The sequence below is a fragment of the Kogia breviceps genome, chromosome 5, assembly GCF_026419965.1.
Source record: "Kogia breviceps isolate mKogBre1 chromosome 5, mKogBre1 haplotype 1, whole genome shotgun sequence".
In the NCBI taxonomy this organism is placed as follows: domain Eukaryota; kingdom Metazoa; phylum Chordata; class Mammalia; order Artiodactyla; family Physeteridae; genus Kogia; species Kogia breviceps.
The window spans coordinates 78,705,544-78,733,495 of NC_081314.1; the positions used below are offsets into that span (position 1 = coordinate 78,705,544).

The 27,952-nt window shown below is 38.3% G+C and overlaps 1 protein-coding gene and 1 long non-coding RNA gene across 7 annotated transcripts in view; one reads left to right on the top strand and one right to left on the bottom strand.

Moving 5' to 3' along the window:
• On the top strand, positions 1 to 25,927 carry TFRC (transferrin receptor). 3 transcript variants are annotated; one of them, XM_059064123.2, is made up of 19 exons: positions 1 to 130; positions 5,771 to 5,829; positions 6,386 to 6,596; positions 7,111 to 7,321; positions 8,475 to 8,624; positions 8,797 to 8,914; positions 10,487 to 10,600; positions 12,455 to 12,553; positions 12,939 to 13,078; positions 14,786 to 14,943; positions 15,662 to 15,781; positions 16,919 to 17,004; positions 17,231 to 17,294; positions 18,284 to 18,351; positions 19,308 to 19,366; positions 19,563 to 19,644; positions 21,196 to 21,417; positions 22,404 to 22,544; positions 22,928 to 25,927. In XM_059064123.2, the coding sequence occupies exons 2-19, from the start codon at positions 5,794 to 5,796 to the stop codon at positions 23,168 to 23,170; spliced, it is 2,322 nt and encodes a 773-aa protein (XP_058920106.1). In that variant the 5' UTR covers positions 1 to 130; positions 5,771 to 5,793; the 3' UTR covers positions 23,171 to 25,927. The 3 variants fall into 3 exon arrangements, with proteins under 3 accessions (XP_058920106.1, XP_058920108.1, XP_066890427.1); XM_067034326.1 differs by having other exon boundaries at positions 74 to 211; XM_059064125.2 differs by lacking the exon at positions 10,487 to 10,600 and having other exon boundaries at positions 24 to 130.
• Positions 17,902 to 27,952, bottom strand: part of LOC136794255 (uncharacterized) — a 32,176-nt gene continuing 22,125 nt past the window's right edge. For 2 of the 4 annotated variants that reach the window (XR_010840729.1, XR_010840728.1), the window contains 2 exons: positions 26,080 to 26,159; positions 17,902 to 18,595 (listed from right to left, as the gene is read on the bottom strand). This is a non-coding gene — a long non-coding RNA (uncharacterized lncRNA). Of the gene's footprint in view, positions 18,596 to 19,639; positions 20,330 to 26,079; positions 26,160 to 27,952 lie in introns of those variants that run through there. The other 2 variants (XR_010840730.1, XR_010840727.1) reach the window with 1 other exon arrangement.

Consider the following 27,952-nt stretch of genomic DNA (forward strand, 5'->3'; position numbering starts at 1 on the left):
GCAAAGGGTCTCCGAGGATCTGGAGAGGGCGGGAGACTATAAACGGCTGACTGCAGGCAACCAACCCATCAGAAGGCGTCAGCATCGTCCGGTGACGAGCAGTGGAGCGGCGGACCCGGGAGGCGCCTGTGTGAGTGACACGCTGCTGCTAGAATCCCGCGGACCCTCCTGCCCTCCCTTCAGCCTGCGGGGCTGCTCCGAGCAGTCTCGGGTGCGGCCCTCCGGCGTGCAGTCCAGCAGCCTGGGGGGGCCGCCGGGGGCGCGGGAAGGCTGCAGCGCCTCCGGGTGGGGCGGGAGGGGATGCGCGCCGCGTGGCGGTGGGGAAGGGGTTGCGGCGGAGAGCGGAGTAGGCTGCAAGTGCAAGCAGGGTGGAGCCGCGCTGCGGAGAGGGGCTGCCCTACCTTTCTCTTCCTCTTGGTGCCCTCCTCCTCTCGGCCCCAGACCAGCGACTGGATTCTCTCAGGGCCCTGAGGGCGAGATGAGGGGTGCCCCACTGTCGCTCTGCGCCCCGCCATGCTTCTTCCGGCTCCTCAGGCCACCCGGATCCCTTGTCCTCAGTAGCTTGCCCTTAAAAGATGCAGGCCCTCGTGGGACAGCCCTAGCCTGAGGGCTCGGGAGCGAGGGTCAGTGAGCCACGCTGCCGCAGCGCAGAGCCGCTCTGCGGGGAGCACGTGGCCGCTTTAGGAAGAGTTCCCAAGGAATGGCTGTCGCGGTGCGTGGGTGACCTTGAGCTCGTAGCCCTTGGATTTCTCGGGGCCCGCCCGGGCCCTGGTCTAATTTTTGTCCTCGACTGCATTACGACTGTGTCCTGGGCATTTAGGCGGGGGTTTCTATAAGCTGTATATTTGAACTCTAGTACAACCTGATCTTTCAGCGCTGCCCGTTGGCCTTGTGTGTGGGTTCTCAGTTTTCCCAAGGCAGAAGCCAACTGAAAGCCTCAGGTGTTCATATTAAGAATATTCGGATTGCTAGGCCCTCCTCACCAACAGATGGGAGACCGTAGGAATAAGACTTATACTTTGTGAAAGCTATGGTCTAGAGGCTAAATAAAAGCTATTTGGATTGGAATCAGCTTTTGCCTTCAGGAAATTAGGGAAATGGTGCAAAAAGGCTGTGCCGTATGGTATAAATGGGCATAGAGGCCCATTGTGTCACTGTTTCTCGGGTGAGCAGCTTTTTAAGCTCGTAGTGGGGAGGGTGGGTAAGTTGTGACTTGACTCGGGTTAACGTCTTCCCTCTGCCTACTGCTTGTGGCGACTTTGGGTATACCAAGGAAACTGACTGCTGCTGCTTTTTTCGGAGAAGATTGAAGTAGGAAATAGTTGCCGTGTTACAAAAGTATTTGGATACCTTTATTCTAGGCTTCGGTAGGACTTTGGAATACTAGATGCTGATTATGTGGTCTCTGAGCTAGGGAGTTTGACCTTATTGACAAAGACGTTTAAGGTGATTTCCAGAAGTGGTTTTCCACTTTTTTTTTTTGGTGGTATCTTATTTCCCCGACCAGTGATCGAACCCACTTCCCCTGCAGTGGAAGCTCAGTCTTTACCACTGGACTGCCAGGGAGATCCCTGATTTTCTGCTTTGAAAATTAAGGTTAGGCTATCTAAAGCATACTTGTTTGCCCTGCTGTTTCCACCCCCCCCCCCGCGCCCTCAATTTTGTATTATAGTAAACTCAATATGCTTCACAAGAAAATCCAGAATTAAAAAAATTTTGTCATTGACATGAAATATTTTCCAAAAGTCTATATATAGCATAGCATCCTTTAACTTTTCTTTTGATGGAATGTTCTGACAAGAACATTGTAGTGGTGGCTGTGAACCTAGCCTGTGCTGAAGATTGTTGGAGAGCAAACAACTCAGCTAACTCTGCCCTAAGGGGTGGCATTTATTTGCCTCTGATAATTTAGTTATAGTTATCTGTAATGGAGAAGGCTCCCAGCTAAACGTGAATCAGACAACAACTGAAAGCTCCTAAAATGATTCTCTGAGGCCTTCTGGAACTCTTGTGTGTGTGCCTTCTGTCTGCTCTCACAGATAAGCACTACACAAATAGACTGCAGGGACTTAAGGTGGTCCTGACCTTCAAGTTGAGCAATCTTTTTTTCAGAAAGCTAAATAGGAATGAAGATTTTGCTTGTTTTCTTTGATTTCCTCCACTGCCTTTTCATTTTAGGCCTGTAAAGTTAACTCTTGAAGCTAGTAAAGACCTTGACCAACCGTCTCTACAGTTTTTCTACTTTTTAAAGTTTCCCTACTACCCAAGCTTCACCCAGTGATTTCAGGATAAACCAAAATAGTAGCAAGGATGGGAAGATCCCACATCCAAGGTTTTCACCATATTCTCTTTCATATAATTTCCAAATTATATGAAAAGTGAACCTCATATACATTAAGCATGCCCCAGTACTGTTAACAAATAAAATATCTTTAGTCTTTGTTCATTATGATATAATTGCATATTAGGTATTATAGGATAGGGATATCAGTCAGAGAATGCTTCATAGAGATGGCCCTTGAGCAGATCCTGGAAGAAATGAGTAGGACTTTAAGAACAGAGGAAGAATGTTAGTGGGTATAGGCAGGGGCTGGATTCTGTCTCATTTTGGAGAGGATAGAGGGTGGCGAAGTAATTAGGTAGTGTAGGTCTCTAGAACAGAGCCTCAAAAGCAGACAGAGGAACTTCATTTTATGTGATCTCCAAGGAATTGAAACTGTGGCTTGTTTTCTAAATTGAAATGGGCTTGTCAATAATAACAAACAAGTGTCTTGTTTTTATTTCAGGTAAAGTGGAGTAGCAGCTTTGGGTATGTTTTATATATAGGTGAAAGTGTATTTTGGTACCTGATCCCCACAGCCCTTTAGCTGTACATATTTTGTACAGAACTGTTGTTTTAAGACATCCCAAAGTAGCTTAAGACCACAAGATAATTACTGTATTTAAAAAAAAAATTAAATAGAAATTAATGCCACATTTCAAGAAAGTAGGAATAAGATGATTTGAATATGAAAGAAGTTTCGGGCTGTAGTCTAGTGAGTACCTTTGCCTGCCTCCTGTCTTCCATCCCATGGCTCAATTAAAAAACATTTCAGATCTTCCTTCCATTTCATGTTCAAAACATGTGGGGCTCTGGTTTTGCTTAACTTAATTTTCATTATTGTGAGAAACTGAATAGTTTTCCCAGTTATCACTGAGAACACCAAAGATATACAAGATGCTAATGTGAATAAAAATCAAGGTGATGTTTGGTTTGTCTCTTGTAATAGATTGTTAGCACTGGTGGTGACATCTTGAAAGAAGCCAAATAAGGGTTGTTTACCTTTTATACATAGTCTTGTAAGAGAACTACTTGTTTATAGACTGGTATATAACTGGTATGAAACGTTTCTCTCCCATGCTTTTAGAGCATGTAAATTAGAGTTATTTCAGTTAGAAGAAAATTCATTAAGGGTTCTTTGAAATAGCTTTACTATGTGTGAGATTACTTTGAAAGAATAACTCAATTTTGTCATACGTAAAACTTCAGGAATAACTTTTGTGGATATCATAGAATTAATTGTGTTCTTCACAAATGTGGGGTTAAATGATGGAGTTAAAATGGAAATTACCTAGGTCACACTTCTTTTCCTCTGACTTGATTTCTTTTATGTTATAGTCTTAATTTTGTGTCTGGGGATTGAAATAGAAATAGTGTATCTATTTTCTCAGTAAAAAATATACTTTTATTTTAATTATACAAAATCATGGCATGTGCTATTAATATCTGTTTTTTCAGACTTGCAATCACTCAATCTCATTGTTTATTTAAATCTTTTATGTAGATCATTTATTTAAATATGTTGTCACTCTAGTCTTTAATTTAAAACTAGAAGCCTTGAGGAATGGCTGGGTCAGATGAGTATTAAACTGGTAAGCTATTTTTTCCTAGAAAAGGGTGATTAAAGTTGGTTCAGGGTGGGACCTTCTAGTTCTGGCTCTAGTGATTGGGTCTGTATGGTTCTGGTGCAGTGATAGTGATAAGCTTTTTGTACCACATGGGGCAAGAGATTGTGCTTTTAAGAATATGATCTATTGCTTATTGGCTCCGGTCTTTAAAGCTTGGGGATTAAAAATTATTTTTTTGTTAACAGGTTTTGATAGACTTTTCTAATGCCAGTTTTTATAATTTCTTTGTTTTACAATCTGCATATATATCACAGCTTGCTTTGTGCAATGTGGGTGTTAAATGTGCTATGAGTATACTTGTGGAGGAAAAGCTTTAAAATAGTATGAAATAAATGTCCATTTTATACATCTCAACATACTATCACTTTCAAGCATCTAGATGGACTCAAACCAAATTAATTAGAAAATCTAGATTTCAGTTAATACCTACACTTTAACTTAAGACTCTTTCGGTTACAAAGGTGTAGTTTGCTTTGAAAAAAGTTGAAATTAATTTCTTAAATTTCTGGAGATGAGAACGCGCTTTCTATAAAACCAGTTTTATAGAAACCCATTGGACTTCATTTTTAGATTGTCAGTTTTCAGCCTTGAGCAAGTCACTTAACGTCTCAAATAACTGGCCTTTTCATCTGTAAAATAGCATACTCTGTGTTTTTCTTTTACCTATTCTTTTTGCATCGAAGATCTATCAAATCATTTGTTAGGAACTGTTCATTTAATCAGAAGGATCAGGTTTTCTCTCCTTTTCTACTGGAGGTGATTTGTTACTGATTTGTGGAGCATAACCAGTCTTGACTTAATTTTACTTTTGTTAGTTTTTTTTTTTTTTTTTCCAGGTGCTAGTCTATTTTCTTTTGTATTTGTCCCTTTTCTTTGACTACTAAATTCAATTACTTAAATCTACTTACCATGGATAACATTCTAACTAGTTTTCCTCACATTTTTTTCTTTTTAAAATAAATTTATTTATTTATTTTTGGCTGCATTGGGTCTTTGTTGCTGCGCACGGGCTTTCTCCAGTTGCAGCAAACAGGGGCTACTCTTCGTTGCGGTGCGCGGGCTTCTCATTGTGGTGGCTTCTCTTGTTGCGGAGCACGGGCTCTAGGCGCACGGGCATCGGTAGTTGTGGACTCAGTAGTTGTGGCTCATGGGCTTAGTTGCTCCACGGCATGTGGGATCATCCCGGACCAGGGCTCGAACCCACGTCCCCTGCGCTGGAAGGCGGATTCTTAACCACTGCGCCACAAGGGAAGTCCCAGTTTTCCTCACATTTTTAATTAAAAAAATTTCAAACCTACAGGAAAAGCTGAAATAATATTACAATGTATATCCATGTACCCTTTACCTAGATTCACTGATCGTTAACCACATTTCCTTTCTTTCTTACATACTTTTTTAAACTGAACTCTTTGGAATTAAGTGACAGACATCACAATACTTCTTCATCCTTAAATTCTTTGGCATTAATCTCCTAAGAACAAGGGCGTTCTCCTCCAAAAAATGCAATACCATTATCACACTCCTAAATCTAATACTGATACAATCCTGTTATCTAGGATATAGTCTATATTCACATTTCTTGTTTCTTCTAATAATGTCCTTCAAGCTGCCCCCAGCCCCAATTCAGGATCTAATCAAGGATCACACTAAATTTAGTTGTCATGTAAACTAAATATCTTGGTTAAAGACCCTTTCTAGAAAGGTGATAATATATTTAAAAGGATATTTGATATATAATAATCTAGTGTGGTAATGAAAAGTCCTCACCAGTCTGATACAGTGGTATTTATCTCATTATATTAATTCTCTGCTTTACTACTAGGCTCTTCTGTGTGGCAGCTCACAATGATGGATCAAGCAAGATCAGCATTCTCTAACTTGGTAAGATTTTCAGTAAGAAAGATTTCTCTGTCACCAGTTTGCAAGAATATGAAGTATACAAGGATGGCTTTCACCCAGTAAGCAGGAAATAATACCCAAAGCTGTCATCAGGTATTCATTTATATTTGAAGTGGTGGTCTTGAGGCATAACTGATCTCACAAAGGAAGGGTATATTCAGTCTTGAGTTAATTATGGAAAATCTTGTAAGAAGTTTCAGGGCAGAGAGACAATCAAGTAGATAAGATGAACTAAAGAGAGCACTGGTCAAATTGTATACCAGTAGATAAGTATAACAGAAACCCTGAATGAAAAGTCTGAATGAAATGAAGGCCAGTGCGTGATCCAGCCCTCATCTGCCATTGACAGAACTGGGCACAGGGGAGAATGCTGATTTGAAGGGGGAAATTCTTTTTCCTTGAGAATGTATAGCAAGTCATAGTAATGGCCCAATAATATGTATAACACGTCACCAAACTTTCTTTAACTGTCCCTATTCCCTTTCTTCTCCTTTATAAAATGCTTTCTCTCTGTCCTTTTTTCTTTTTTAAATCTCAGTTTGGTGGAGAACCATTGTCATATACCCGGTTTAGTCTGGCTCGGCAAGTAGATGGTGATAACAGTCATGTGGAGATGAAACTAGCTGTAGATGAAGAAGAAAATGTTGACAATAACATGAGGGGTAACCACACCAATGTCAGAAAACCGAAAAGGTTAAATGGATATATCTGCTATGGGACTATTGCTGTAATCATCTTTTTCTTGATTGGTAAGAATGGCCATTCAAAACTTAAATGTTCCTTGTTACCAACCCTAGGAATTCTGTTCATCCAGCTCAGCAGACATTTATTTCGTACCTTTTTATGTGCCATTGTGCAAGGCACTAGGAATACAATGATGGCTAAGACTGTACCTGCCTTTGAGGTTAACCTGGTGGGAGAAGAGAGACACGTGAATCATTTCAGTGTAATGTGCAAATGTTATACTAGAAATATGCACAGGATATTTGTAGCATAGACCCTGGACCTGAGGATTCAAGGAAGGCTTCGGGGAAGAAAAGGTACCTTTGCTTTGAAAAGGTAACTGTTTAAAATAAGATTATTATATAATAGATTGACTGGTTTAAAAGAGACAAAATGGAGATGCATTACTTACTTTCAAATGCCTTACAATTTGATTAAAACCAGTATTTTCAAGGGTTAGCTGAAAATATTAACAGTTCTTATAGGAATAGATTATAAATGAAATTCTATGAGTTCAGCTCTGAAACTTTTTATCCTTAGGATTTATGATTGGCTACTTGGGCTATTGTAAACGTGTAGAACCAAAAGCCGACTGTGAGAGACCGGCAGGAACAGAGCCTTCGTGCACAGAGGAGACAGAACCTTTCGAAACAGAAGAGCAGCTCCCCGAAACACGTCGCATATTTTGGGCAGACCTCAAATCAATGTTGTCCGAGAGACTGGATGCCATAGACTTCACCAATGCCATCAAGTAAGCTTGAGCTGCTTTACAAGTTCAACCTCAGTGCCTAAACAAATATTGATTATTAGGTGCAGTGGAACAAAATAAAGGTGATAGTCTGGAGGAAAAGCTTTATCGAATAGGCGAGACTTCCCATGTTCAGTTAGAGGGTAAAGAGTCAGTAAAGAACTCAAACTATGTTGTTAGGAAAAAATGTTAGAATTTCTGTGGGGACTCTCCTTTTTTTTAAGAAAATTCACAGGCTCTTGATCTTTTTGTCGTCTGGTTCTTTGTAGCCTGTTGCTTGCTGTCAGACTTTCTTCTGCTCCAATTTTCCGTCTCAACCGTTTATAAGTCATGCTGAGCCCTGCTACTATCCATAAGGGCATCGGTAGCCTTTTTCATCCTCTAGTTCAGGACTAACTTGACTGCCCAGCTTGATATGTCTCTAGTATTTCTTGATTTCTTCTGGTTCTCACTCAATCTATACCCTAAGAAGTGTCCTTAAGGTTCCTGTCCTTAGATTTTTAAGGTCTTCTTTTGACACATATCTAACTCTGTGTAAAGAACAAATCATCTTTTACCTTTTGTTAGCCCCCTATAGTTTCAATGGTACAGTAATTCTTTTGGTCTTAAATTAGAAATCTTGGCGTTTTTTACTTCATCTGGTGAATACTTCTGTGTATACTGTATATTAGGCATTATGGATAAAGTGAGGATAAGGTCTATCAAAAAAAAGATCATATAACTAATATGATGTGTATATTTACAAAGAGTCATGGGAAAGAAAGCAGAACGAAGAGGAGTTTTGCTTCCAGGGTATTCAGAAAGCTTCAAAAAAGTGAAAATTGAAGCTGTACATCTTGAGTTCACCAGTAGTAATACTATCTTTCATTTTGCTTATAGCAGATCTTCTGGAAGCTACTCATTTCCCCCAAAATTACCCTAAGCAGATACATCAGATAAAGAGGTTTTAACAAGTTTGAAGTCACAAATTCCCTAAAATATGGGCACACATTTTTTTTCTTCTAAGCTTGTCTCTATCTGGTTAATCCAGGATTTGGTGTCACAGTTAATTTATTTTTTTGAGTTATGCTTTTAAAGCGATTTGCTTGATACTTGAGTTCAATGTTTATTTTAGGTTAAACTTAAGTTCATGTAACAGTGACTTTTCTTCCTCCAGGATGCTGAATGAAAATTCTTATGTCCCTCGTGAGGCTGGATCTCAAAAAGATGAAAGCCTTGCTTTTTACATTGAAAATCAGTTCCGTGAGCTTAAACTCAGCAAAGCCTGGCATGATGAACATTTTGTTAAGATTCAGGTCAAAGGCAGGTATGTTGAAAGATGGTAACCTTATTTTATAAGAAGTAGCTATTCTCAGGTGTGCTAATTATAGCAAAGACCTTCAAAATAAATAGTGTGAGTCAAATGCTAAATGTATTAAATCCATTTAATTTGTTTCTCAGGAATGCCTTAGCTTCATTTTAACTTAATCTTTTTTTAGCAATGCTCACAACTCGGTGACCATAGTGAGTAAGAGCGGCAGCAGCAGTAGCAGTGTGACGTACCAGGTGGAGAATCCCGAGGGTTATGTGGCGTATAGTAAGGCTACGACAGTTACTGTGAGTAAGGCAAAACCGTGCGTGAGACATTTTTCCCTGTTGAATAGCTCAAAAACTCATTGTCTTTACTGTTCTTAGTATAAATTTACTCATAAAATGTAACTGACCTTGGGATATTTTTGTTCTCAACCCTCCTATGCCACAGTTAAAATAAAATCCCCAGTCCTCCTCTTGGTCAGCAAGGCCCTGAGTAATTCTCCTGCTCCTCTCTTTGCTCACTCTGCTGTGGCCACTCTAACCTCCCTGCTGTTCCTCAAACTCTCAAACTCAAGCATGCTCCCCCCTCACGGCCTTTATAGAAATTGCCTTTCCCTTTGCCTGGCCCACTCTTCCCTTAAATATTAGCATGGCTTCTTCCTTCACTCTGTGCAATTCTCTTCCCAGCATTACCTCCCTAGGGAAGTCTTCCTTGATTATCTGATCAAAAATGTCCTTCCTCTAATCACTTCTCCTTATCCTGCTTTATTTTTCTTCCTAGGACTTACAGCACCTGACTTTATTTACTTGTTTCCACACTAGAATGTAAACTACACGAAGGGCTGGGGGTTGGTTTCATGTTCTGCTATGTCCCAGAGTCTTGGACAGTGCCTGACACATGGTAGTATTTACTGAATGAATTCATGTATCAGGTACCCCCTTATGTGGGGACAGATGTAAATAACCGTCTCAGCTGGAGTCTGATCTTAGTTTGGTTCTTTTATGCTTGATCTTTTAAAATTTAGGCAAATATGGCCAAACTACTATAGAAATTAAAAAACAGCTAGATAGATCTGTCTAGGTTTTTTAGGTTAAAAACCACATATTTATATGCTGGGGTCTATCTAAAAACTGCCTTCCGAGCCAAATGAAGTTTTAGGGTTGTTCTCCGCCTTCCTGGTTTACCTGTGCTGTATCACTTTCCCAGGCCACCCACAAGCCAGTGGTTTGGAGGTGGGTAGATTGTTCTGTTAAAGAATGTGGAGAGTTTTGGCTCACCTGCGAGCTTTCTATATTTAGATATTTGGTTGTTAATGTCAGTTTATAGCTGTATGTCTGAACTCCAATAGAGTTTAGGAGCATTATGATAACAGATTATAAAAACATCTAAAAGTTGATCTATGCAAGTCATTTTATTATAAAACAATTTTTGGACAGATTTATTATCAGAACTTTTAGTTAATTCTTATGTCCTCAGTTGTCTGGAGTTCAAGTGTGGGAATATTATGTAATTGGTACTGCCTTGGCTAGCCTACCATATTTATATTGATAGATGTCTCTTTGCTTAAGAATATCTTATTATCCTTTCTCTTTCCCCCAAATATCTGAAGCAATGTAAATTAATTGATGTAAATAATCAATGTTAATTAAAGGCATCATAAGATAATAAATAGCATGAATATAGGAGATCAGAAATCTTGACTTCACTACTGTGAAGTTTTGACTTTAGAACTCTCATATATTCTTTCCTGGCCTTGGCCTTCTTTTTTTTCTCTTGGTTTTCTCTCTTGGGTTTGACCTGTAAAATATTTGGTGGCAGACTCTGTCGCTCTTCTAATACCGTAATGCTCATTGAGTCTAATGTCTTTATTCTAGGGTAAACTGGTCCATGCTAATTTTGGCACTAAAAAAGACTTTGAGGATTTAAATATGCCTGTGAATGGATCTTTAGTGATTGTTAGAGCAGGGAAAATTACTTTTGCTGAAAAGGTGAGTATGAGTTATTAAATACATTGGTATCATAACATTCTTCAGCTAAATGGTATTGTTAATTTTCTTATATTCTGAAAACCAGCTGTCTTAAACTCTCATACCTGATAATATAATTTATTAAAGTACTCTACAAATCAAATAAGTTCCAGCTATCTAAAGTTATAGGATACTTCCAAAACTGGCATATCCACTTGGAGTATTTTGCAGTCGTTATCTTTCAATAAAAATGCAGTAATCAGAAATGCTTAAGTGAAAGAAGTTAAAATTGTGTCTATGTAACTGAGTTATATATAGAATATATTATATATATAAAATTCAGTTATAACTATGTTTTTTAAAAAGGAAAATTAAAAGTCACCTACCCAGAGCTTAGAATGGAAAGACAGTGGTTGTTTTGGATGGGTTGTTATTATTTCTCTTATTTTTTGAACTCTCCTTAAGAGTTAGTTAAACTTTGTTGTGCAGCCACATTGAATTGTTTCTTTTTTACTTTTTTTTTTTTTTTTTTTGCCGTACGCGGGCCTCTCACTGTTGTGGCCTCTCCCGTTGCGGAGCACAGGCTCCGGACGCGCAGGCTCAGCGGCCGTGGCTCATGGGCCCAGCCGCTCCGCGGCATGTGGGATCCTCCTGGACCGGGGCACGAACCCTTGTCCCCTGCATCGGCAGGCGGACTCTAAACCACTGCGCCACCAGGGAAGCCCTCTTTTTTACTTTTTAAATTGAGATTTAATCCACATACCATAAAATTTGCTCTTTAAAGTGTACAGTTCAGTTTTTAGTATATTCACAGGTTGTGCAACAATCACCATGATCTAATTCCAGAATGTTTTCATCGTCCCCTAAAGAAACCCCATACCCAGCAGCAGTCACTCCCCATTCCCCCCTCCTCCTAGTCCCTGGCAATCACTAATCTACTGTTTCTATGGATTTGCCTCTTCTGGACATTTTATATTAATGGACTCATACAATATTTTGTGTCTTTTGACTGGCTTCTTTTCACTTAGCATAATATTTTCAAGGTTCATCCATGTTGTAGCATTAGTCAGTACTTCATTTCTTTTTTTGGCTGAATAGAATTCTATTGTATGGATATACCACATTTTGCTTGGCTACTTGTCAACTGATGGACATTCAGGCTGTGTCCACTTTCTGGCTTTATTAATAATGTTACAATAAACATTCATTTACGTGTTTTTAATGTGAATAGATATTTCTTATTCTCTTGTGTATCTACCTAGGAGTGGGATTCCTGGGTCATATGGTAACTCTGTTTAGCTTTTTGAGTATATAATATTTTTGAAATGACAACATTTTAGAAATGGAGAGGTTAGGTTAGTGGTTGCCGGGAGTTGAGGGTGGAAAGGAAGTGGGTGTGGATATCAAATGGCATTGGGAAGGACCTTTGTGGTATTAAAATGAATTATCCAATATTTTGATTGTTTAGAATTTAATACACACAAACACAGAAATGAGTACAAGTAAAACTGGGGAAATCTGAATAATATTGGTGGATAGTATTGTATCAATGTTAATATTCAGGCTGTTACATTATAGTTTTGCAAAGTTTGACTAATGGGAGAAACTGGGCAAAGTTTACAATGGATCTCTATTACTTCTTAAAACTGCAAATGAATCTACAATTATCTCGTTAAAAATTTCAGTTAAATTTTTTTAAAAAGAGTTAAATTTTAAGGCAAGTGTTTTTTTCTAAACATATAAGCTATTTGAAACATTGGGAGTACTGGTGTAGTCTGCTGTAACCCTTTGTCTTTCAGTATAAGTTCAGTATGTATTCTTCTAATTTTGGTTGATTAGATCTTCATTTTCTGAGCGTTATCTGTTTTTCTTCAGGTTGCAAATGCTGAAAGTTTAAATGCAATTGGTGTCTTGATATACATGGACCAGACTAAATTTCCCATTGTTAATGCAGATCTTCCAGTTTTTGGACATGTGAGTTTTTATTTCTTGAGTAAATGAGTTACTGGGTTCTCCAAATTGTTGCTGGATTCCATCTACATTAATAGAAAGAGAACTGTGCCATCCTTAAATACTCTTTTTCCCTTGGAGAGTTTTAGCAGTAAGTGAGAAGATGAATTACATGACTTTGAGACCTAATTATTACTTATTGCTAAAAGTACTTTATCAATAGTATCTTGAATTGAGAATTTGACATATGCCATATAAAAATAAGAGTCACATATTATATATAGAACCACTCACACTTTCAAACTTTAAGATGCTAAACTAAACTCAGGTTATAGCCCCATACTGAATTTGAATCTTATAGGGATTTCTTGAATAAATGCCTGAGCTAATTATTCTTTTGTTTTACTAGGCTCATCTGGGAACAGGTGACCCTTACACACCAGGATTCCCTTCTTTCAATCACACTCAGTTTCCACCATCTCAGTCATCAGGATTGCCTAACATACCTGTCCAAACAATTTCCAGAGCTGGTGCAGAAAAGCTATTTCAGTAAGTTCTTATTTGAAAACTGTAATGCAGGGTCAGGTTTTATGATTAGGGAGAAATAATAATAATTTGTTGATTAAAACAATTGGCTATAATTTTCCACATTTTGGACATTTGGGGGATGGTTAGCTGTTAACTTGGTGTAGATAAAAATGAAATTTTCCCTCCATAAAGTTATCTTAATAACAGACATTGGATTTATAAACTCAAGGAGTCCTTGTTCAAACCACCCGGTGAATTTCTTGTGTAATATTCCCAGCATAGCTTCTGCTTAAGTACTTCCTGTGGTAAATAAAGCATTTTGTTACCTATGGCAAACTGTTCAATTATTGGAGGTCCGTAAGAATTTGTATTGAGCTGAAACCTTATTCCCTGGAACACTCATTAGTTCTGCATTTTCTTTTTAAGCAACAGAATAATTCAAGTTTCCTTGTCTATAGATTGAATATCCTCAGTTCTCATGACAGTTTCCAGATGCTTTATAGTCATAATTAGTCCTTCTGGATATCTCCCTAGTATATTAGTATCCCTCTTTAGAAATAGAACTCAGTCTGATTAGAGTACATGTCATTAATTTTTATCTCGATCTGGATATATTTCCCACCTGGTATTGGCATGGGATGTAAGTCTAGTTTCAAAACTCATGTGAGCATTTATTTGCTATGTGACATAGAACAAGTCACTCTTAACCCCATTGATCATGTTTCTTTAATTGGATAGCTATAAAGTATATTCTACTTAGCAGGGCTATTGGTATCAAATGAAGAGCCATCTACATGTAAGGACTTTCAAATATCCTATATGGCTTTTAATAATGCTGTTTAAGAGGTTTTTGTAATGGATGATTCTTTTTTGACTAAAATCAAACTTAGAATCAGCTAATTCTTCCTACCATCTACAAGTCTTTCCTAACCTGTGAAGCCAGCCCCCCTTATCTTCTTGTATAGTGGGGAGTAATGATGTTTTGACAAATTTATGTAAGTAAGCCCTTTTAGAGTAGTCAGTGTTTGGATAACACGTGAGGAATCAGATAGGTGAAGACATCTAACCTAACTGCCAGCAGCATGAGAGTATGCTTTCTTAACTGAAATAAGAATGTATACTACCCTTGTTAGTGGAGAGTTAGGAAACATGAGAATATATTAATGGATTTTTATGTATAAGAACTTCCTTCCGAGTCCATCTTGGAATCTATTTCAGATGTAAGTTGTAGCTATGTCTCTGGCAGAAAGGCACACATCAGATGGGGTAGGCAATACATTTTTTAGAAGACATTGGTTAAATTAGGAAGTAACTCATGATTTTCAAATGGCCGCCTACAGATCAGAGTAAAACACAAATGTTTGGCCACTAGTGAGTAGTGGTTTTTTTTTTTTTTTTTTGTGGTACGCGGGCCTCTCACTGTTGTGGCCTCTCCCGTTGCGGAGCACAGGCTCCGGACGCGCAGCCTCAGTGGCCATGGCTCACGGCCCAGCCGCTCCGCGGCATGTGGGATCCTCCCGGATCAGGGCACGAACCCGTGTCCCCTGCGTCAGCAGGTGGATTCTCAACCACTGCGCCACCAGCGAAGCCCTAGTGAATAGTTTTGTATGTTCTATTTATATGTCCTCTTAACCTAGAACTTTACTGGACAGTAGGAAGGACTGATTTTGTAAACCGGGGGGAGGTTAACAATAACTCAGAACTCTGATCTCTGTTTTCTACTTCTAGAAATATGGAAGGAGACTGTCCTCCTCTTTGGGGAACAGACTCTTCCTGTAAGCTGATATCCTCACAGAACAAGAATGTGAAGCTCACTGTGAACAATGTGCTGAAAGAGATAAGAATTTTTAACATCTTTGGAGTTATTAAGGGCTTTGAAGAACCAGGTAAAGATCCTTGGGGGTTTTTTGTTTGTTTTGTTTTCCTTACTCTTAAGCATGTGGCCAGAGGGAGGGAGTGCAGGAAGGCTGACTTGGCTTGGTTTCTTGAAATGCTAAATCTTATCTGTCCTAAAGTGAACTGTTCAGGTGTCAGTTTTAGTGGGAGGTAATAAGGCCCTAGGAAATTAACTTGTCAAAAACTGACCATTATGACTAGAAAATCTCTTGTAAGTTATTAAATAGACCAGAGGTAAGCAAATTTCTGCTTAAGGGGGCAAATAATAAACATGTTGCAGGCCATATAGTCTCCATTGCAACTCTTCAGCTCTGCCATTGTAGCATAAAAATAGCCATGGACAATATGGGCATGCAGGCTGTAGTCTGCCAATGTATCTGAGTGCCATCAAATAATAATATTTGGTAAGTAAAGCCTTTGGACTTCGGTGCTTATTAGACAACTAGCACAAATAAGTAGTCAGTGAGTAACCTTATTGGTAATGTAGAAAAAAGAGTAGCAGTATGAATAAAGGAAAAGAGATCAGTATTGTCATGTGAACTTTTTAATCCCTGGAGTCCTAAGTCAGATCTGAAGGAAGGCTCTCTTACCCTTGATACATATACTACATTTTTACCCTTCTACTAACGTGCTTCTAGACTTCAATATTAAAAAGTTTAAAAGCTGATTGTATAATTTGTCTTTTTTTTTTTTTTTTTTTAAATTAAGATCGCTATGTTATAGTAGGGGCCCAGAGGGATGCCTGGGGTCCTGGAGCTGCCAAGTCCAGTGTAGGAACAAGTCTCCTATTGAAACTTGCCCAGATACTTTCCGATATGGTCTTAAAAGGTAGAGTACAAATTTTGAGAACTTGAACATCTATGTACTGTATTTCTAAATGTTATAATATGCTTTGCTCACTTTTGCCTATATTCTTATGGTTCACTTGTGTTAGACCCTGTATTCTTAAGTACAAAGCAGGTTGTCTTTTGTTGTATCTCCCTTTGACTTTGAAACAGCTTTCTGTGCAGTGTCTTCATTGTACTGGGAATCATGAGTTTCTTTGAGATGCTGGAAAGCATTATATTGGGCCCAAAATTCTTAGTTCGACATATCCAGAATGATACGGCAAATCTAACATGGTCCCTAAGGAATCTATTTGAAAGCAAGCAGTGTCATATCTTTGCACTAATGTTCTATAGTTTTGTTATAAAATGATAACTTAAATATTTATAAATATAACATAGAATATGTATTTATATATTTGATTTATAAGTATATATTATATAGTATATAATGTTTATGTAAGAAAGGCTTCCTTTCAAGCCTTTCTCCCATAGTACTTGCCACTCCTTTATACCCACCCACATGCAAACCCCCATCACATTCATGAATCTTTGGGTCATAGGGTAAGCTGCAGTGCTTAACTTTAATATAAAAGTACATTAATGCAGAAAAGTATATACCCAGGGGAGGGGGAGGGATGGAGAGTAGTGGCACATAAAACCCCCATAGGAGCTGTCATTAATGTAATTTCTCTGAAAACTCACTCTTTCCTAAACTTAAATTTGTGAGTTTTAATTTTATTTCAAACAGTTGTTTTTAAAGTAATCTAGTGTTTTAAGTGACTTACCTCTAGGCAGATTGTTTTCAAAGAAGATACTTTGGCTGTGATTTCAAATATCTCTTGGTCTGGAAGTTATAAGGGACTCAAAGAATGGAGTGTAAAAGAGTGAGGTCTAGGAATCTGGTCCCTACTATGTACTTAAGATCTTATTTGCAAATGATCTCCTATCCTGTTCTTTGCTATCTTACTTTAAAATTTTATTTCTATTTCTTTTTTTGGTTCTTTCATCTGGGTCCTCAAAAGGAAAAGAAATATTTCTGAATCTGCAGTCTTGAATTAGAAGTTTCTGATTTCATCTTAAGTCAGTTACCTACCTATAACCTTGACCAAGACAAAACTAACTTTTTGTTGTCTTTTAGGTCAGTTTAAACCCAGCAGGAGCATTGTCTTTGCCAGCTGGAGTGGTGGAGACTTCGGAGCTATTGGTGCCACTGAATGGCTAGAGGTATTATCTATATATCATCCATACCCAGAATGGGCACTCAAACTTGTATTGGCTTAAGCTGTCCTCCAGAAACCATTCTCTTTTAAATGTGATTATATCATTTTTACCTTTGTATATTTAGTTTCAATAGAATCCAGACTTAAACAGAAATCCCTAATAATAGCTACTGTCTGTGATAATTAAGTTAATACATATTAGTACATTCATATTTTGCCTTCTCTTCTAGGGATACCTTGCCTCCTTGCATTTAAAGGCTTTCACTTACATTAACCTGGATAAAGCTATTCTTGGTAAGTATCCTTTCATTAGCCGTTTATAAATTTATAAACTACTTATAGAATAGAAGAAAGCTTTCTAAAGCAGCACTTGTTATTTTTTACGATTTACATTGGATATAACCAGATCAAAAGATTGGCTTAGCTTCTTTTTAGATAGTGGATTAAGTTATAGAATGGGTACAGACCGCCTTGTCTAGAGCAATGGTCGTAATGTGGTCCCAGATCAGCAGCATCAGAATCACCTGGGAACTGTTAGAAATGCAAAATTTCAGGCCCTACCCCAGACCTTTTGAATCAGAATCTGGAGCATAGTGTCCAGCAAACTGTGTTCTAACAAGTGCTTTAGGTGATTCAGTTGCACTAAAGTTTGAGAACCACTAGTTCTCTACTTTGGACCAGAAGGAACTAAACCATACCAAGAGAATGGTATTACTTCTAGAGACTAATTCACAACTTGCTAGATTGTGGCATCCTGGATAGAAATACAAGATAATCAAACTTCTGAAAGAGTTCGGTGTTATTTAAAGTACAGATGTAGCTAGTAGATGAACTGGCTGAATAACTTGGATGAACTGGAGAGTAATGAAATGTCTACTTTGGGAATAAAAAGGCAGGCATTACAGTTAAACTAAATTTTATTAGATTAGTCATTATTGTCATTTTACCTTTGCAGGAGAATGTATTGAATATAGCAAAGCTTACTGTAGCTAATAGATGCCTGCCCTAACATGGGTGAACCAAAAAGGTACCAGAAAAACAAGTCATTAACATTAGATATGCAAACTCAAGGAGTAAGAGCTTCAGTTGAGTGAAATTAGGGTTATCAGTCATGAAAGAGCTTGACTCAACCATTTTTTAATCTTCTTCATTAAGAGGATAGTTGTTTTATGTGCCACTGATCTAGGTTATTATCTTCCTGTTTGCCAAGTAGTTTTATAGCAGTAGCAGTGTGCAAATTGCTTGACTAAAGAAGGAGCAATGTTAAAATAATCTCTTTGCAGGTACCAGCAAGTTCAAAGTTTCTTCCAGCCCACTGTTGTATTCGCTTATTGAGAAGACGATGCAAGATGTGAGTGTATACCTACTTATGAAGGTGTAATGTAAATTAGACAAAAAATTAAGATGGGGCTTCCCTGGTGGCGCAGTGGTTGAGGGTCCGCCTGCTGATGCAGGGGATACGGGTTCGTGCCCCGGTCTGGGAGGATCCCACATGCCGCGGAGCAGCTAGGCCCGTGAGCCATGGCCACTGAGCCTGCGCATCCGGACCCTGTGCTCCGCAACGGGAGAGGCCACAGCAGTGAGAGGCCCGCGTACTGCAAAAAAAAAAAAAAAAAAACAATTAAGATGAAAAACATTGATTTAAACTGTAGGTGCCCACAGAGTCAGAAGAGTCAGAGAGTTAAGGAAGTTATCTATAGAGTCAGAATGTTAAGGAAGGTTTAAATGAACTTGAACCATACCTGAGACTTAAATAAAAGGCCAGATGAGATAGTCATTGAATAAAAACAGACATGTGAATGAGTGAGGAACAAAGTTTCCCTGATGGGATTAGAGACAATATATTGGAGTGACTGAAGTTGAAGAGAAATAAGGGTCAGGGAACTTGACCTTGATCCCATGGGAAGCTAGGGATTGCTATAGGGTCTCCAACAGAGCAGTAATGTGCTTGCAGGTTAGGCTGGCAGTAGTATAAAATGTGCTGGAAGGAAGAAACCAGAAAGAAGATAGGCAGATCATAAAGACTAGAGAGGACTTTTAAAACTGTGGTGAAGTCACCTTTAAAATGTTAAGAAGGAAAACTTTTTTTTTTCTCACCATAACTAGAGGAACTAACAGCACGAGCCTAGTAGAAGGAACTTCAGAAATTTGGGATTGTTTTAACTGTCTTAAATATTTTTCAAGAAGATATAATTAAAAGTTTAATATTTTTAATAAATGTTTATAGAGAAAAATGTTAGTGACTAGCCTGAATGAGTAAGTCCAGAAAGGTTCATTGTAATGATAAAATAATTCCTTATTTTACAGGTGAAACATCCAGTTACTGGGCTTTCTCTATATCGGGACAGCAACTGGATCAACAAAGTGTAAGTTGAGAAAAGTGAATGAATAGCTAATAGAAAAGCAGAGTCACTCAATAAGTAGCACCTACTGTGTTAGGTAGAGGTTTAAACATAACCTTGCAGTGAGTTAAAATTTACTTGGGGGTAGGGTAGGGTTGCATGTAGCACAGTCTTTTACTTTAGATAACTTTCTAAAAACACATTCCTGCTTTTCTTGCAGAGAGAAACTTTCTTTTGATAATGCTGCTTTCCCTTTCCTTGCATATTCTGGAATCCCAGCAGTCTCTTTCTGTTTTTGTGAGGTAAGTCTGAAGAACGCTACGGCATTATATCTTAGATCTTGTTTCATCAGTTTTGAGGCCAAGTGTCCTAGAGTGCTTAGTATGTTTTGAGAAGTTAGATACATGCAGTTATTGTAATCTCCCTTATTATCAGTCTTAAGATAGAATTTTAATCTCAGCTTAGTTAACATTTGAGTTTATTTGTTAAACTTCTTCAGTTATGTATGATGAGTTTTAATAACAAGGCCGTCTATTGAACAGTACAGTATAGAATATTTCCTTCAAACAGAGTTCTACAGGATAATACTGTTCTTGATGCCTGTTGAAATATGGCTGTAGATGTTCATCCTGAGATGTTAGTCTCTTAAGCAAGGATTATAGATAAAAGCAGAAAAACCAAACAGAGGTAAGATTTTTAAGAGACAGAACTTTGAACTGACCAAGCTGGAAAACAAGATTGACTTGGTACAAGAGCCAGTTAGAAGGCACTGAAAACCAGGCAGAGTAAAAAGCATGATGAAGGCTTCTGTGCTGAAGGCTAGAGTTGGAAAACCAGCTTCGTAGCAGGCTCTTCTGAGGTGTGAAGAGATCCCAGAGTTAGTATAGGGGGTCAGGGTGGAAGCTGTTGACTTTGGCATCAAATTGATGATCCAGTAGAGGCCAGGTCCTTAATAGACTTCTTACCACGGGGTGTTTTAGCCTGGAACTAGGACGGAAAAGTGTGAAGTGAGGGAGTGATGAGAGATCTGGATTTGGAGATTAACATAGCTGGAATTCCCCTGACTTACTGCTAGAGCAACAGTATGAATGGTATTGAAATATCTGGTCATTATGTCTATTTAGAACTTTAAGAAGAACTGAGTGTCAGGTCCTAGGTTTGAGGAAACTTATGGATGATTTCTGTTGACCTTCAGAAGTCATTTTTTTTAAAAAAACTTCTTCATGATTCCTAGCAGTGCTGGTTCAGAGGTATAGGTAATACAGATATTTACAGTCTGAAAGTAAAGAATTGAGGTCAAATGAAAGGATTGGCAATGAGATTATCACCGAGGACAGTGGTAGGCAACAGAGTTGAAGAAATAGCTACTCAAGTTATCCAGTGAAAATGGAGAGAAGTTCTTGTGAGCATCAAACGGTCTTGTTAGAAAGGTAAGATGTATGAATGGATGAATGCTGCATGAAGAAGAAGAAGGTAAATTTTTGTCTAAAAATAACACTTTATATTGAAAGTACATTTCATGTGTGCTCTCCTCTTTCCTCATTAATATGGGCCAAACTTCCCAGAGAGAAGGGAACAAGGATATAACCTCAAGGAATTTGGCTAGCAATCTGTTTAGGGTCTGTGATGTGATAGAACAGAAGAAACTAATCATTCCAGGAGTAGGCTAGGTTCAGAGGAACTAGCAAAAGCCATATCTTCTTAAAGTAGTGGAATAGAGATAAAGTTGGAGTAGGAATATATGAGAAGCAAAGGAAGAATTACAGTTACTATTACTTTGATGGGGAAACTATAAAGTGAGGTTCCTCGTCTTACAACCCACCTGAGTACATTAACCTACCTCTGTTTTCCAGGACACAGATTACCCTTATTTGGGTACTCCCATGGATACCTATGAGGTACTGAATCAGAATGTTCCTCAGTTGAATAAAATGGCACGTGCAGCAGCACAAGTAGCCGGTCTGCTTGTGATTAAACTTACCCATGATGTTGAACTGAACCTGAACTATGAGATGTATAATGACAAAATACTTGGGTTTGTGAGAGAAATGAACCAGTTCAGACCAGACATAAAGGTGAGCACTAACTAAAATCAGGTTCTTACTGCTGAAGTATCAAGCAGTTTGAAGAATAATGTTTAGCTGTTCCTGGGCAGCATGATTGGTAGCCAAAGTATGTTTTAAAGTGAACTGAAGTATACTTTTGCTTAGAATCCATAACCCATTTGAAAGGGAAGTTGGGAGGCTGAAGGTTATAGACATAGGATAGACCACAGCAAGTCTTTCAGAATCTAAAATGGTGTTAAGCTTTCTCTCACATGTATTCCAAGCAACCCATAAAGAAGTTGGGCCTAGAGAATATAAAGATCTCAACTATGACTCTGAACCTGTGAGTTTGGGCCACATGTGCCTTGCAGAGATGACATGGATGGAGAGAGAACATAGCCAGTGGTTAAAGTGTTATTTAGTGTTGATCCTTTGTGTCTAATATTCAAACGTTTGATAAAACCAAATTAATATTAATAAGTGGCTTTTATGGTACTAGAAGTCAATTTAACAGATCCCTTAAGTGAAGTAAATCATTGATAACCGAATCCTAATTATTAGGATTGGCTTACTTGAAACTAATTGTAACTGATCAGAAACGGGAACTTACCAGATGAAAATAACTAGATTTTGAAGTTCACTGAACCAAAATGTTTGAAGTTTGCCACCAAAGGGAAATTGAGCTGGAAAGAATATACTACACGGGATTATACACTTTTACTAAGTACATTATGTTACATTTCTTGATGAGGATGGTTTTCTTATGAGACTAAGAATGGATAATTGTACTATCTGCTGAGCTTAAATATGAGTGTGTTATGAGTTTATAGAGCTTGGAACCTCCTGTACAAGATGGTTAAGTCTAGCTTTTGCTGGCTTGAGCTTGTCTGTGAGTCTCACCCCCTTTTATCAGAATCATTTCAGTTAGTACACCTAAATTTAGAAAGGTATATAGAATAACATCCTTAGAAATATAACGTCTAATAAATAGTGAGTTTATTGTCTTTCTGCTTCAGGAGATGGGTCTGAGTCTACAGTGGCTGTATTCTGCTCGTGGAGACTTTTTCCGTGCTACGTCTAGACTAACAACAGATTATAAGAATGCTGAGAGAACAAACAGATTTGTCATGAGGGAGATCAATGAGCGTATCATGAAAGTACGTAAACCCTTAGAAAAGGAGGAATTCAAGTATGTGCATTTTTTTCTCTCTCTCTTTTTTTTTTTTTTTGCGGTACGCAGGCCTCTCACTGTGGTGGCCTCTCCCGTTGCGGAGCACAGGCTCAGTGGCCATGGCTCACGGTCCCAGCCGCTCTGCGGCATGTGGGATCTTCCCGGACCGGGACACGAACCCGTGTCCCCTGCATCGGCAGGTGGACTCTCAACCACTGCGCCACCAGGGAAGCCCTCAACATTCTTAAATTCAGGGAAATTTTAACATTTGAAGTGAGAGAATGACAGTTGTTTTACTCTATCAGGTCCTTTCCTCACAACAAAAGTCACAGCACTGTGTAAGCTCCCTTGTATGTTTTGTTTTCATAGGTGGAATATCACTTCCTGTCACCCTACGTATCTCCAAGAGAGTCTCCTTTCCGACATATCTTCTGGGGCTCTGGCTCTCACACTCTGTCAGCTTTACTAGAGCACTTGAAGCTGCGGCAGAAAAATAACGGTGCTTTTAATCAAACACTGTTGAAAAACCAGTTGGCTCTAGCAACTTGGACTATTCAGGGAGCTGCAAATGCCCTCTCTGGTGACATCTGGGACATTGACAACGAATTTTAAATGTGATACCTATAACTTATATAAGAACATCAAGGTAGTGTGGTTCCTAGACTTGTGTTGGTTGTGCTAAATTTTCAGTAGGGCTACAAAACCTAATATTGTTAAAATTCTACCCGGTCTTGGTACTACTAGATGTCTTTAGGCAGCAGCTTTTAATACAGGGTAGGTACCTGCACTTCAAGCTAAAGTGACTAACCACTTAAAAACGATAGAATATTTTCTCTGATTATCTCTAGAGTTTTAAGTGCTTTGTAATGGTAACTGCCTCTTTCCTGTTACAGTTATGAAAAAGTCAGAACCAGTTATGTGACCTATTGCTCTAAATCCTAATTGGAGGAGGAAGGTGGAAAGTGGTAGCTTAGAGGGTTCCTCCACCTTCACTGGATGCTAGATAGGAGATCCCAGGCTGTAAGGCTTTACTCTCCACATGAGATCTCTGTCTTCTTTAAGGATTTAGCTCGTTTCCACATCTGAAAGTGAAACAGTTCACTTTCAGAAGAGATGGGACTTGTTTTCTTGCCAGTGAGGTCTGAAATAGAGGTCCTTCAGCTGCATAAAAGGAGGCTCAACTGTTTATCACAGGAGTAAGGCCTTAATGTGTTAACCTCAAGATGATGTTTGAAAACAGGAGGCCAGAAGCCAAAGACCTAGTATATTTTCTCTTCCTCTGTCCCTTGTCCCATAAACCTTTGTTAGTTTTTTGTTTTAGTTTTTTCCAAGGTATTTTGAAAGAGAACCAAGTTTTAGGTGTTTAATTTCAAACTCAGTTCGTCAGACTTTAAAGAACACACTGCCAAATTTTGGCCAAAGTGTTAATCTTTTGGAAAAGCTTCCTGTCATTTTGGCACTGAGATATTTATTGTTTATTTATCAGTGACAGAGTTCACTATAAATGGTGTTTTTTTTATAGAAGATAATTATCGGAAGCAGTGCCTTCCATAATTATGACAGTTATACTGTCGTTTTTTTTTTAAAATAATAGCAGCATCTGCTAATAGAACCCAACAGATACTGGAAGTTTTGCATTTGTGGTCGACACTTACACGTGTTAGAAAACAACCGCAAGCCAAATAAAATTATAAAGCTAAGTCTTGGAGAAGAATTAAATTTAATTAGTGGTTGCTAATCAAGTTAAATTTCTATTTAGCTAACCAGATAAAAACAGCAGTTCCCCTAAATGCAGTGAATTGTGACCAAGTTATAAATTAATGTCACTTAAAAGCTGTGATCGTACTCATACATGCAAAATTTTACAGCTCAATTTATCCAAGGTGTAACTTTAATTCGAATTTTGCAAAATTTCCAGTACCTTTGTCACAAACCTAACTCACATTATCGGGAGCAGTGTCTTCCATAATGTTTAAAGAACAAGGTAGTTTTTGCCTACCACAGTGTCTATATCGGAGACAGTGATCTCCATATGTTACACTAAGGGTGTACGTAATTATCGGGAACAGTGTTTCCCATAATTTTCTTCATGCAATGACGTCTTCAAAGCTTGAAGATCGTTAGTATCTAACATGTATTCCCAACTCCCTATAATTCTCTTTTAGTTTTAGTTGCAGAAACATGGAGGTCATTAAGCATTTGGTGGATAACTTCAACCACTGTAAAATAAAATTACTTCCTTCAAGGGTCTTTGTTTTTAAACCTAACATTGTGTTTTGTTATATTTGTGGTTTCCCCAGGTCTTCTGTTTAGCGGGATAGTAGCATACATTTATAATGTTTGCTGTTGTCAAATGAATTTAACTTTATCCCCTTATTTGCATGTTATCTCCTATAAACTTAGTTCATACAAGTTTGAATCCAGAGTTGACCTTTTAGCTTAAAGCAGGGGAAACTTATATAGGAGTTTTGGGGGGAGGGAGGAGCGGAGGGTGTGGGGAGATGAAGCTTGCAGAAAGGTATTTGATCATGTCTTCCCAACCATTAGGATCTGGTTAAGTTAAAGGTAGATGTGAACAAATTAAGTTTGAGGCTACATCAGTTAGGACTTTGTTTTCTACTCAGCCATCATTATGAACCTGATAATCAGCTGTTTGTTCTAAGGCAGTTCAATACTGTCGCCTAAGAAAAAGTCCATAGGATCTCTTCAGATTCTTAAACTTAGTGTCATTTATGTAAGTTAAAATAGATGTAGATTAATACAGTCTCACTGATTTGACCATTCACAGTCTATTTTAGTCCTTACAGTGTTTTATCTTGAACTGATATTTAGTGGTAAGTGAAAAGGTCATAGCTGGGATTCCTGGTTTGAGTATCATGCTTTATCGTATTTTAATGAAAGTTCAGTGACTTCAAGGCATATTATAAACAATGGGCATACATTTTACAATAGTAAATCTCTTCAAAACTTTTCTGTAGTTAGGACTAAGTTATTTACAATCAAACAAGTCGTCAGTAAGTGGTCAGGGGCTGAATATTCCTGAATGAAATGTGTATCTGACTAGTGACAGCCAACTGGTCTTCAGACTGTTTTCTGGTTTTAGGTGTCATGTGCATTTTGAAGGTAAAGCATAAAATGAGTGAGCTTTGTCATGATTCACTATTCTAGAACTTGCATGACCTTTATTGTGTTTCCTTTTGAATGTTCTTGAAATTTTAGTTGGCTAAACATGGTTTATTAGACTTGTCAACTTACTGCTTACCTGTGTCTTCGTAAACAAGTGATATGCCCTTATAATTGTATATAATCTGGTATGTGCAACAATGTGGAGATTCCTTATCTGATTTAATAAAATGCTTGAACACTGTTGTCATTTTTAATACACTTTTTAGATCAGTTTTAGGTTCCCAGGAAAACTGAGCAGAAAGTACAGAGGTCCCATATACTCCCTGCCTGCACACTGCTCCCACCCCAGTTTCTCCCACTATCGACATCCTGAGAGCCCCACCCCCAAGAAGTACCTTTGTCACAATCAGTGAATCTAACTTGACACATCATCGTCCATGGTTGACATTACGATTCACTCTTGCTGGTGTACCTCCTATGGGTTTGGACAAGTGTATAATGACATTTTTACCATTATGGTACAATACAGAATAATTTTACCACCCTGAAAATCCTCTGTGCTCTGCCTCTTCATCTTCCCTTCCCAGGAACCCTTGACAACCCTTGATATTTTTACTGTCTCCATAGTTTTGCCTTTTCCAGAATGTCATATAGTTAGAATCATAGAATTCATTCAATCTAGCTTTTTCAGATTGGCTTTTTTCACTTAGTAATATGCATTTAAGATTCCTCTGTCTTTTCATGGCTTGATGAAGCTCATTTCTTTTTAGTGCTGAATAATATTCCATTGTCTGGATGTAACAGTTTATTTCTCCATTCACCTACCAAAGAACATCTTTGTTGCTTCCAAATTTTGGCAATTACGAATAAAGCTACTATAATCATGTACAGGTTTTTTTGTGTACATAAGTTTTAGTTCATTTGGGTAAAAACCAAGGAGTACAATTGCTGGATTATATGGTAAGAGTATCTTTAGTTTTGTAAGAAACTTCCAAACTGTCTTCCAAGGTAACTATACCATTTCACATTCCCACTAGCAGTGAATGAGAGTTCCTGTTGCTCCACATCCTTGTCAGCATTTGGTGGAGTCAGTGCTTTGGATTTTGGCCATTGTAGTAGGTGTGTAGTTGTATCTCATATTCTTATTTACCAAGTGTATATCTTTGGTGAAGTGTCTGTTCAGATCTTTTGCTCCTATTTTAAGCAGGTTGTTTGTTATTGTTGAGTTTTAAGAATTTTTTTTGTATATTTTAGATAACAGTCCTTTATTAGATATGTGTTTTACAAGTATTTTTTCCCAATTTGTGGTTTGTCTTTTCATTCTCTTGAAAGTGTCTTTTGCAGAGCAGAATTTTTTAATTTTAAAGAAGTCCAGCTTATCAATTATTTCTTTCATGTATTATCACCAAACCCATCTAGATTTTTCCCTGTGTCATCTTCTAGGAGTTTGAGTTTTCCATTTAACATTTAGGTCTGAGCTATTTTCAGGTAATTTTTGTAAAGGGTATATGGTTCATGTTTTTTGCATGTGGATGTCCAATTGGTCATTGGTTTTCAGTAAGAATAGTCTAGCAGCTCACATCATTTGCAAATATTTTCTCCCATTCTGTAGGTTGTCTTTTTTTGGATTAATTTCCAAAATATACAAACAGCTCATACAGCTCAATATCAAAAAAACAACCCAATAAAGAAATGGGCAGAAGATCTAAATAGATGTTTCTCCAAAGAAGATATTCAGATGGCCAAAAGTCACATGAAAAGATGCTCAACATCGCTAATTATTAGAGAAATGCCAATTAAAATGACAATGAGGTACCACCTCACACCAGTCAGAATGGCAATCATCAAAAAAATCTACAGGGCTTCCCTGGTGGCACAGTGGTTGAGAGTCCCCCTGCCAATGCAGGGGATGCCGGTTCGTGCCCCGGTCCGGGAAGATCCCACATGCCGCGGAGCGGCTGGGCCCGTGAGCCATGGTCGCTGAGCCTGCGCGTCCGGAGCCTGTGCTCCGCAACGGGAGAGGCCACAACAGTGAGAGGCCCGCGTATCGCAAAAAAAAAAAAAAAATCTACAAACAATAAATGCTGGAGAGGGTGTGGAGAAAAGGGAATCCTCCTACACTGTTGGTGGGAATGTAAATTGGTGCAGCTACTATGGAAAACAGTATGGAGGTTCATAAGAAAACTAAAAATAGAGCTACCACATGACCCAGCAATCCCACTCCTGGGCATATATCCAGAGAAAACCATAATTCAAAAAGATACATGT